The following is a 10,767-nucleotide window of genomic DNA, read 5'->3' as shown; positions in this document are numbered from 1 at the left end:
TGAATATCCTATAATATATCCTGGGACAACTCACACACGGTTATCTGATCCCAAGCTAAGCAGAGCTTGTGTTATGGTAACCAGACAACTGATAAACTTACTTATATATTTCTAAATACATACATATTATAGATAAATTACACCCAGACACCAGAACAAATGATCATGCTCATCACACAACATTTGTGGCTGGGCGGAATCGAACCCGGTATAGCAGTCAGGGTCACTAACCACTAGACCAACAGGCCCCGTATTCTTGAAATATTCGTGGCTTCTGGAATAAAAGTATGTAGCTAGACGCTGCGAAATGGTTGCGTGGTGAGTGGTGACAGGTGATATTAAATATACAGTTATAATTCTAATTTTGGAAAACTGTATAAAATTGTTTAGTAGATTGCGCGTGTTATTATTGTTTTGGAGAAAATACAAAATAAATTGTTCTACGACTAGAATTTATTTCGATTTCCATTTCTAATAGATGAGTTCTTTGTGAAGGTGATGGACTAAACAGTACATAGAAGTTTAAACGATACACTTGTTTAAACGTCTATGTATCATTTATAAATATGACCTTAATTACGTAGTAATAGATTGATTCTGTATAATTTCCATAACCAAATATCTTCTACTATAAATTGTTCCAATTACCTATAGCGTCTGGCGCCATCTAGTGTTGAATAGCGGAATTATAGTTTTATATTCTTTCTAGAACGCGCGCTTGCGTCGGAGTTCAACCAGGAATACTTTTGAAATTCTGGAGTTTTAGGATTTTGTATATAAGTAGTACAAATAGTACGCTGCTTGCATAATACTACGAGTTTAAAGACTAGCCTAAGGTTTTTGCTAATACTAATATAGATGGAATAGAGTAAAAGGAATTGAATCGCCATTTACCTACAGAATATTAGGAAATGTTGGACTCGGATTTTCAAGTAATTAATAATGTTCTTCTGCAGTGATCACTTTGAGTACTTGTTTAAAGTACCTACAGGTTTTATACTTGTTTTAGGTAACACAGAATAGTTATGTCCTCTCACTTAACTGTACAGTAAGTAAGTTTTGTGAACTAATTAGATTTTATGAAATTATACACAATGCAGATTGGATATCTGCACCACAAAAATAAATATTAATAGTTTTGAACCTCAATGAGTTGGTTGCTGTAGATTATGTTTATTACAGATTTTTTTTTTCGAAATTGATTTTCTTGAAAAAAAAAATACTAGCTGTTTTGGATGACACAAATGCTTGTCCTACAATGGGATCAAACCAGCGACACGTCGCGCACAGAGGATTTAGCGTGGTGACCTACTCAGCTGTCTATGCATCCAGCAAGCTTTTTTGTTTTATGTGGGGCAGTAGTAACTACTATAGTAAAAATATCCAACCTTTAGCATAATCTTCGAGGAGGAGGTGAAAGTGGCCCAGTTTGCAGTAAGTTTTAGGATCTATGCATATGTCTCGTCTGGCTCCAGGTGAGCATGCCCGTTCTTCTTCCTGTTAATGAAAAATGTTGTTCAAAATGTGCAAAATAGCTTTAAAAGTAAGCTCCACAATGCTCATGCAAAAAATAAAAGTGATAAATTATTTTTCTTTAGACATTAAGAGTGAAATAAAACATTTTATACTTATTATAAAAAAGTTGTAATTGATCATTAAGTAAAATAAATAAATTAAAAATGAAAAAAAAAAGATAGAGATGAAAACCAAAACATCTATCAAATTTTGTTTTCTTTTCATGTTTGTTATAGACACAAAATTTTAAGTATCTCAATATTGTAGCTTGTTAGATGAATTCTAATGACAGATGGACAGGTAACAGAATCTTATTACTTTCATTCAAACTTTGCCTAAGATTATTATTACAGAGCATAAGATATTCTGAAAAAAAGTAATAATATTACCTTGACTTGAACAAGCATCCCTTCAAGATACTTGACTGCCTTGAGCACCAAAGCCCGAGTCCTGCCATGTTCAGTTCCCCGTAACTTCAAGAAACCAAACTGCCGACTGAAATGATTAATGAAAAAGATCAACAAAGTGATTTAGGAATTCTTTTTACAAAGTATTTAGGCTGTATTGAATGTTTATAGGAGCCTCTAAAGTTTGTTGTTTCGATTTAAACAAAGAGTTGTAAAAAGGCATATATGAATGATTAATTGTTAGAAATTAACAGTTATATATAACTATACTATATATATATGGAAATGCTACAATCGATCAAAAGTACCGGAATACTATGTAATTTTCAAACTTAGAACTATCCAGGGAGAAAATGAATTTAACCAAAGTACAAGTACTTAAAGTGGTGAGAATTTTTTTAATTACACTTTTTTATTGTTAGTTTACGTCATTGTCGGCAATAATGGGAAGCAAAATGAGTAAATTGTCAAAAACTACTGTAAAAACCAAGTTGTTGTCAGCTTAATTTGAACGTAGTATTTGTTGATGTTCTTAACGTTAGTAACTATGTGATGAGCCAAATATTTTTTTTTTATTTTTTTTGTGATTAAAGAAAATAACTTAATGATCGTAATAGAAACAAAACACAACTAATAAAGTTTTAATTTTGCGTACCTGTCAAGTTCCGACAAAACTTGCAACTCCTGAGAGGTTAGATGCAACTCTTCTTTTTCATCCATTTTCACAAGATATCTTGCCGGAATCTAAAGGAACGGTACTAATTAAGGTTTTATTACATATTTCTGTATTAAGATTAACAATAATTGGAAATAATATCACGCAAACAAGGCGCGGTTATATACCAACTAGGGACGCGACACGTCAAACGACTCAAACGTCATTTATTAAATTCGATACCAAGTTCTCGCCAACCAAAAATATCGAATTTAATTTCAAATCTTTGAAAGATTGAAGATGATATAAAACGAGCCAGACATGAATACAAAAACATACTTTTAATGACCAGTGGGAAAAGTCAATGAATTTACAATTATTTTGAAGCGTGCTCGAAGATGCAACAAGTACTTAAACATCAATTTTTTATAATTTTTCATCAAATTTCGTCAACCCATAATTATAGAAACTATAAATAAAATGCCCAAAAAATTTAATACACCACTAACATTTAGATTGTTATTACTAGTACTACATAAGACTTAGGATTAGAACAATGACGCAATCCATTATTTAATTCTAAATAACTATAATCATATTACAAGGATCCACAACTTATGTATTTGACCAATAAGGAGATTTTTCAGCAATTTATTCAGTGCATAGATCCTGTTACGTCTAAAACTGAATGGGAAAATAAATCGAGTAAATTTAGGGACAAAAACGCATCACTAGACATGCGAAAGCAGAACCATAAACAACGTCAAATATTTTTTGGCCATGATCTAAATTTATTAAATTTTTTATTAAGAGATTAATTTCAGGCACAAAACCATAACAAAGTAAATATTTTTAAAACAAGAAACTATCAATTCGATGGTTACGTTAACGTGTTTCATAAATTAGTATTTTTGTTATAAATAAACAACGACTATATTACGTAGTAGGTTTCATTCAGTATGAATTTTACCTACTCTGTAGTCTGTGATTATTGGTCTGGTTCTGTCATGGCGCGCAGTTGTTAAATTTCGATATTTTGGCAGCACAGTGTTTTAGTTATATTGAAATAAATAAAATATACAATAGAGTACAACACACAAAGAAGTAGTTTAATTGAGTTAAATATATTTCAAATAAATCAACATGAGTTACAGGGACACGGTGAGTAATAATTTTATTATTACGCCGTAAATTAATTTTGCGGATATTCTTATATTTTATTTCAACTTTTAAATTACTACATAAATGTTAATGCTATATTTATTCTGACTGAAAGTTCTTCTAATTATGATAAATATAGATTTGAACATCCAGTTCTATTTTTACCACTTTATTAGTCACTGATTCAAGGTCACTGTGGTCCATCCGCACAGGAAGGGATATCAATTTCTTCTATTCGTATCGACCAAACATACGATTTTGTTCAATCGCATTGAACTAAATGTTTTTTTTTAAGTATAAAAGCTTATAAATTTTTTCACAGCTTTTGTATCCTCGGTATTCCCGTCGTCAAGTTACTTATTGCGATGTATGTACTGGCACAGAAACAATTTTAAAAAGTATCTGAATACATAAATACCCTAATTTCCGTTGAATAAAATCAGTCACTATTTTGTATATTTCAATGGAGGAAATTGTAACTGTATTCTGATGTTTTTTAATATTTGTAGGAAGTTTTTTTTCTGTGATTAGACTATGTAATTTTTTTTTTTTACATATATTCTGTTTTAGTATTGTTTTTTCATTGTGTTATGCAATGGTAACTTAAACTTAAGCTTATTAAAATGCACATAGCTTCTATTAAATCGCATAGTTTTTTTGAAATTGCTTAATTAATATAAGAAATTGCTCTACTGTAAACATGTACAAATAATAATTTAATGTCGTGCTGTGTGTTTAAAAAAAAACCATTCTATATTGTTGAAGAATGAATGTAAAGAAAAACTTTTAATGCAATGTTATTTAAAATAAAAAAACCATATTGCAAAAACATAAAGAGGGCTTCAACCTTCATTGCATACATAGATCAAGCTTTGTAGTTAAATATTTATTATCATAATCTAAAAAGCAAACTCAAATAGACAAGCAATAAATCGTTTAAAACTAGCTAGCTAAGCATGCTACAGCTGCTATTTCATTTCTACTCGTTTACAGAAATGTTAAAAAAGATACAAGGTTAAATAGTTGTCTGCCCTCAATCTATTTATGTAGCATAACATAGGTGTTTCTATTGTAAAACTCTTAGAAAAAGCGACACTGATGTGTTAGTCATAGATACTTTTGTGAAATGCTTCATTCATTGGCACTTTCATTGTCAACTGGAATATTTTCAAGCTTTGTATTTTGAATGCATTAATTTTGGGTATGGAGGCAATAAATACGCAAATCTTTATCATAGGATCCTAGTTTTCAACATATCAAGTTAAAGTTTAAACTGTGATAGGAAAGCTCCTTAAGTAGTACTTTTGGTCAGTTATAATATTTCTAAGAAAGTAGACATTTTATGATATTTATTTCGTACTTATTGCCTAGTGGAAAATTAGCAGACTTTATCGTAAAATTTATTTTGCCATTTTCAAGGAGTAGAGAATCATCATCTTTTATTTCGCATTGCTGTCTTTTACGGCTCCAGCCACCATCGCTATATTAAGGCGCAAAAGCTTAGTCACGTCTTACTCACTAGCTATGCACTATATTGCATCAGCATAACAATTCTTATGCAAATAAAATAATAATACACCAGTGAAATATTATGTAGTTACACAAAAGTATGTACACTTACATTTATATTTTACTGTGTTACATTTTATCAACAGTGTGGTATATCACATTTTACACTTCCACCATGCATATAACAAATAATATGTTGCTTAATAATGTCATAATAATGTATGTTGTGTTATCGGCAGTACTCACTATTTCCGAGATCTCATTCATATTGTGCGGCTACAGAACAACGAGTAGGATCCTACCTAAGGACCCTAATGGTATTTATCATCGGCCTATGTTTGTGTGACCTGTCTATAAACCACACAGTTGGCCTGTGCTTGTTGTTATTCCACAAACATGGTAAAGGTTGTCAGTGTTTTAATTTCAATGAAATTACCATGAAAAATGTATATTTATTACTGTAAAATTCATAAAACAAGCAATATTGTGTACAACAATATGTACCATAAAAGTATAAATTAAATTTTATAAATAAGGTTTTTGCTTGAATTGGATAAAAAAATGTTTTTCTTATACTTCAAAATTTGTTTATACTTAATTCATCATATATTTATTATATTACATTTCATTGGAGTTACGTTGATGTGTAGAAACAAGCTTGCATGCTTCGCTTTTGATATCAGGTCAAAGATATGAATACACAATCTATTTATAATTTAATACAGAATGTATAGCTGTAGCGGTGCATTTGTAACTGATTTTGCGCAACTCTGCCTTCTGCCCTATACATTCTCACACCCAGAGCCAGAACTATTTTTTTATGGTACTCCTATTAACCAGAGAAGATATTTAGAAAAGAAGAAGTTTGGTTTCAAAGTGTGTTACTATAGTTGACCAATCAAAATCAATTACCTCTACTAACCAACTGTTCAAAAGGTTCAGATGATGCTTACATCCTTATCTTACAACACGAATGCTAATTACAGTTATTTATCAATATTTGCAATGTAATGACGTTACTAATGTATGTTTACTGTGAGTGTGAATTATCTAAAGCATCTCAGTTCTCACTAACTTTTTGTGCACGTTCATAGTTTGTTTTTCTATTTAAAGTATGGGTCAAAAGTTTTGTAAGTGTATATCGCGTTGTTTTAATACGCAGAGTTTTGGGTCGTCTCCATCGTCGGTACTGAGTTCGCTCTCGTCGTTCCGATCTCGTCCGTTTGCCGACATCTCGTATAACCCCACTCCGGACCTAAATGAAGTCTATCCGGGCCTCTATGTTGGAGACGCGTAAGTGCTACTGCCTGTTGTTTGAATTTTTATTACTTAAAAGTCATGACCATATACATTTAACTAGTGTAGGTACCTACCTAGCTTTAATTATGAGCGTAATAAACGAAATCTGTTTACAATTTATCAAATAAGGACCTAGTTTACGACCCCCTCGAAGGTCATGCAACCAGTCTGGTCATATAAATCACTAGTTATAACTTTTTAGCATTTCAGCTACAACTTGACATTGGATTACGACCAATCTATCAAAGAGTTCCGACATATAGTACCTATCTAGTCTACCTACGTATTCTTAATCGCAAATGTATTTTAAACCGTTTAGTGTGGCTGCCAAGGACAAGGCGTTCTTAAAGCGTATGGGGATCAACTATGTGCTGAATACCGCTGAAGGCACGCGGTACACGCAGGTCGACACTAACCACCTGTACTACCGTGACTGTCCCGGACTTCGTTACAAGGGCTTCCAGCTGATGGACTTACCGTCCACAGACATATCGAGATACTTCCACATAGCTGCCAACTTTATTGATGAGGGAATTTCTAGTGGAGGTATGGTATCCTTAGAAGGGTAAAAAAACCTATTCAACCTGCATGTAGTCGAACAAATTTTCTTTTTCAAACCTACTTCTTACTTATTTTGGAATGTTTTACTTCGCTAAAACATTCCAATATCTATTTCTGATTTCTAGGCTACACAAAATATTTTACGTTTGTTTCGCTATATTATTCAAATTCTTGCCCAGATCAATACTACCACAAAGAGATTATTTGTAGTTGAAGTAGATAAAAACAAAGTATCTTGTTCCAGGACGCGTCCTTGTTCATTGTTTTATGGGCGTGTCTCGGTCTGCTACTTGCGCGTTAGCATTCCTGATGATCAAGCGAGGAATGTCTCTGACGGAGGCTTTATCAACCGTCCGCTGCCGCCGCGACATCCATCCCAACGAGGGCTTCATCCGCCAGCTGCAACAGCTCGACAGGGAGCTGCGCCTCAACCGGATCCGCTGACCCTACCGAAACTCGTCGCTTCAAACTCTATTGCATTTCTCACTAGACGATGGAGATGGACGACGACGTGTACGAAGCCTCGACCGATCGTACTATCATCACTATTAACCCTGCAAGGAGGATTTAAGAACTTTAAGCCTATAACACAACGTCTGGAAGCTTGGTTGTCGCAGGCCGCAAATCTTGTCTACGCCGCATAACGGCTGGCCATCTTGTGTGTTACGGGTCTTAAAGTTTTAATTTCGAATGTCGTTGCAACGGTCGTCCAATGAAGTGAAGAAATCAAGAGTTTAGTGACATACTAAATACAGACTAACTTTTTACAATATAGTAATACAGACAGATATTTAACGATCGGTATTTTTTGGCCTAGTGTTAAAAATATGTAATTCAAAAAGTGCGTGACTATTAAAATTGTCAAATGTCTTGTTATTAAAATATTTCGCAGCATATGTTTTAAAACCTTGGGTAACGAATAAGCATGTAAAAACGAAACACTGTTAAATTTAAAATGTACCTATGTATAATGTACATATTTTAACTGATAAAAATTTAGATCTTTTAAAATTCTAGCAAAAAATTAAAATTCAAAATTATACTAAAAAAATTGTAAAACAATTGTTTAAACCCTTCTCTCCGTAGTGTACAAAGATTAATATAATAATTGTTAAAATTTTATTTTGTTATTTACATGTATATTACTTCAGTACGATCCAATCGGCGTATGTATCGTTTTGATAAACTTATATTTCACACAGAACTCTATATTTTTAATAAGAAATATGAATTTTATATCTGGGTTATATTCTCGTGTGCCATTTTGTTTTGTATTGATAGATTATATAATATGGCTGTTATTTTTGTACAAAGGGAGAAATATTAAACTCTTTTAACGTAGGATAAGAAAAGTTACTATGTCCAGTTGATAAGATGTTGAAGCTTCTATATAGTGAGTAGTTATTGATATCTGACTATAGTACAATCGCATAGCCTTATAGTCATTTGATGACGTCGTCGTACGCAATAATGTTCGTGTTAATAATCCCGAGAGTATATTTTTATTAATGTTAAGTTTTCTTCAAGACTGGCAATGATGGCACTTGAGTAGTTGAGTGATGGCTTGCTCGTAGTGATATTTAGCTTAGCATGTATGTCAATGGCTCGCGGCCGGCAGGTCACCGGTGTCACACACTCTGCACTCATTGTTCGAGGACTCGCACTAGTTGCCAACACACGTAACATTTGGCTGCACATATGTGTCACTATGTAATTCTATTTCGAATCATGAATACCTCTCATTACATAGGGCCATAAATCAGACCTATTTTTGTAATATCTGTTTATTTATTTTAGTTCTAACTAGAGTTTAGACTACAGTTAATTAGCTAACAACTTATTTCCAGTAACAATGGTTGTAGGAAACTCATGATTGGATTAAGATGTGGTTTGTGACTGATGATGAACTAGTCGATGTTTATAAGTGCAATATTTAGATGTAAAGGGCACCAAAGGAAGCAATCATTGTGATATTGAATGTGAAGGGAAAATAGTTTATTTTTAAAGAGAAATTATTGTAGATGAATATAGATAAATCAGTTTCTATTTAATAGCAGTATATTAAGATACTATTTATTAACGATTTAAATTTATATGACTATTTTCAAAGCCTTGCTAGTCTCTATGAGTGATAGAAGAGGCATGTTATCCATTTAATCATTGTACTGTTAATGAAATGTTACTTTGCTACATTATTATTGCATGGTTTATCATAAATAATATAGATTAATATCGCATGTATTGTAAAAATATTAACAATGATGTACCTGTTACACTTATCAAGTTCACAAATAGGAACACTAGGCTATGGCATATAGCATCACTAATTTATGAAACTTGTGACATGAATATACAAATTATTTATCGAAATAAAGTTATTTAAAACTATTTTTTTATTTTAATACCTACCTATTACTCTACCCTTACTTAAAAGTCAAAATAAGTTCTTGCCAATTTCTCATAGAAAACATTCAGTACTTTCTTTTTATAAACAGAACAACATAGAACATGATAAAAGCATGTTTAATTACACAAGGTATTATATTAATACACAAATAGGATGATGCTCATGAAGAGATGATTTTAATATAAGTTAAATATACTATAGTCTTACAGCTTTGTGACAGGTTCTTTGCTATATTGAATATCACCTAATAACTTCTCAATTTGTTTTGAGATTTACCATTAACATTTTAGCTTATACCATACTCAATATCGAATTTAACTGAATCTTATAATATAAATCTGTGTAACATATATCAATATGTGACATACTGTTGAATGCACTTTTTTTGTCAAATATCCAATTTAAAGGGCTTATTGATAACATCGGTAATGTCCTGTTTTTATGAGTAAGCCTTAAACACAGCAATTTTGCAGTTATCTTAAATACATGAATTGTTTCTGTTTGAAATAATACATTTCACCAATGCACTAAGCATGGCTGATTTTTGTACGAGGTAGGTATATAATAATAATAATATGATAAACACTAAACAATGAAAGACTAGGCCCAGGATAAAAAAATGAAACAAAAGCATAATCTAACAACGATTTATTATATTCTACAATATCTTATACTAGTAAAGCAGTAAACACTACAGGTAGGGGCGGTTCATTTCAGTTTTCTTTGCCTTCTTGTCTCTAGCCCTTGGGAACCATCTGTGTTCAGTGGTGAGTGTGAGTGAGGATAGGTGCTTTCTCGCTATCTCAGGCTTCACATTCTTAAATACTCTATACACTTCGTCTTTGTCATTCATTCTCAATATAGAATTATCTACGACGGTCTCATCTGGAAGTGGTTTTGAGTGTTCGTAAGGAAAATCCACATCTTTGTGAAGAGCAACAATCGTGGATCCATTGTCGGTGATAACGATTTTATTGTAACATCTAGTCAATAATTCTTTTGGTCTAAATGCAACGGTACGAATTAAATAAGCCATTTTACAGAAATATGCGTTTTATTTGTTTTCACACATAACCTCAACTTTATTTATAAATTGACATAAGTCAAAACAGTCTTTTTTTTTTTGAGTGATAAAAAATATTTGAACAATAAATATTAATAAACATACTAAAAAAACAACTAAATAAGTGCATGAAATGTTGTGTATATTGCTTGAAGTATACACAATTTTGTTGAAATGGCAGAATCGACTA

At 32.1% G+C, this 10,767-nt stretch overlaps 3 protein-coding genes across 5 annotated transcripts; 1 reads left to right on the top strand and 2 right to left on the bottom strand.

Annotated features, from left to right (window-relative positions):
- Window positions 1–1,280: 1,280 nt before the first annotated feature.
- On the bottom strand, window positions 1,281–2,806 carry LOC113496994 (histone demethylase UTY-like). The gene is made up of 3 exons (XM_026876419.1): window positions 2,578–2,806; window positions 1,905–2,010; window positions 1,281–1,497 (listed from the first exon to the last, which is right to left on the bottom strand). Exons 1-3 carry the CDS (start codon window positions 2,640–2,642, stop codon window positions 1,369–1,371), a joined length of 300 nt encoding a protein of 99 aa, XP_026732220.1. The 5' UTR covers window positions 2,643–2,806; the 3' UTR covers window positions 1,281–1,368.
- Window positions 2,807–3,550: 744 nt separating this feature from the next.
- LOC113496992 (dual specificity protein phosphatase 13-like) lies at window positions 3,551–9,495 on the top strand. Of its 3 annotated transcripts, XM_026876415.1 has the most exons (5): window positions 3,551–3,738; window positions 4,061–4,105; window positions 6,410–6,540; window positions 6,866–7,092; window positions 7,352–9,495. In XM_026876415.1, exons 1-5 carry the CDS (start codon window positions 3,721–3,723, stop codon window positions 7,549–7,551), a joined length of 621 nt encoding a protein of 206 aa, XP_026732216.1. In that variant the 5' UTR covers window positions 3,551–3,720; the 3' UTR covers window positions 7,552–9,495. The 3 variants fall into 3 exon arrangements, with proteins under 3 accessions (XP_026732216.1, XP_026732218.1, XP_026732215.1); XM_026876417.1 differs by lacking the exon at window positions 4,061–4,105; XM_026876414.1 differs by lacking the exons at window positions 3,551–3,738; window positions 4,061–4,105 and adding an exon at window positions 4,323–5,564.
- A 652-nt stretch (window positions 9,496–10,147) lies between these two features.
- Window positions 10,148–10,615, bottom strand: LOC113496993 (28S ribosomal protein L42, mitochondrial-like). The gene has a single exon (XM_026876418.1). It carries the CDS (start codon window positions 10,548–10,550, stop codon window positions 10,206–10,208), a length of 345 nt encoding a protein of 114 aa, XP_026732219.1. The 5' UTR covers window positions 10,551–10,615; the 3' UTR covers window positions 10,148–10,205.
- Window positions 10,616–10,767: the final 152 nt, after the last annotated feature.

This window comes from Trichoplusia ni, chromosome 8, assembly GCF_003590095.1.
Source record: "Trichoplusia ni isolate ovarian cell line Hi5 chromosome 8, tn1, whole genome shotgun sequence".
Taxonomy (NCBI): Eukaryota; Metazoa; Arthropoda; class Insecta; order Lepidoptera; family Noctuidae; genus Trichoplusia; species Trichoplusia ni.
The sequence above is the reverse complement of the archived record's forward strand: the minus strand, read 5'-3'. Positions and strand labels throughout refer to the sequence as shown.

Excerpts from the sequence above, each read along its gene's own strand:
- LOC113496994 (XM_026876419.1), bottom strand. The coding sequence starts at position 2,642 with ATGGATGAAAAAGAAGAGTTGCATCTAACCTCTCAGGAGTTGCAAGTT. Across the intron at positions 2,011-2,577 it reads GTTTTGTCGGAACTTGACAG|TCGGCAGTTTGGTTTCTTGA; the intron begins GTACGCAAAATT and ends TAATCATTTCAG. Across the intron at positions 1,498-1,904 it reads GGATGCTTGTTCAAGTCAAG|GAAGAAGAACGGGCATGCTC; the intron begins GTAATATTATTA and ends TTTCATTAACAG.
- LOC113496992 (XM_026876414.1), top strand. The coding sequence starts at position 5,469 with ATGTTGTGTTATCGGCAGTACTCACTATTTCCGAGATCTCATTCATAT. Across the intron at positions 6,541-6,865 it reads GGCCTCTATGTTGGAGACGC|TGTGGCTGCCAAGGACAAGG; the intron begins GTAAGTGCTACT and ends TAAACCGTTTAG. Across the intron at positions 7,093-7,351 it reads TGAGGGAATTTCTAGTGGAG|GACGCGTCCTTGTTCATTGT; the intron begins GTATGGTATCCT and ends ATCTTGTTCCAG.
- LOC113496993 (XM_026876418.1), bottom strand. The coding sequence starts at position 10,550 with ATGGCTTATTTAATTCGTACCGTTGCATTTAGACCAAAAGAATTATTG.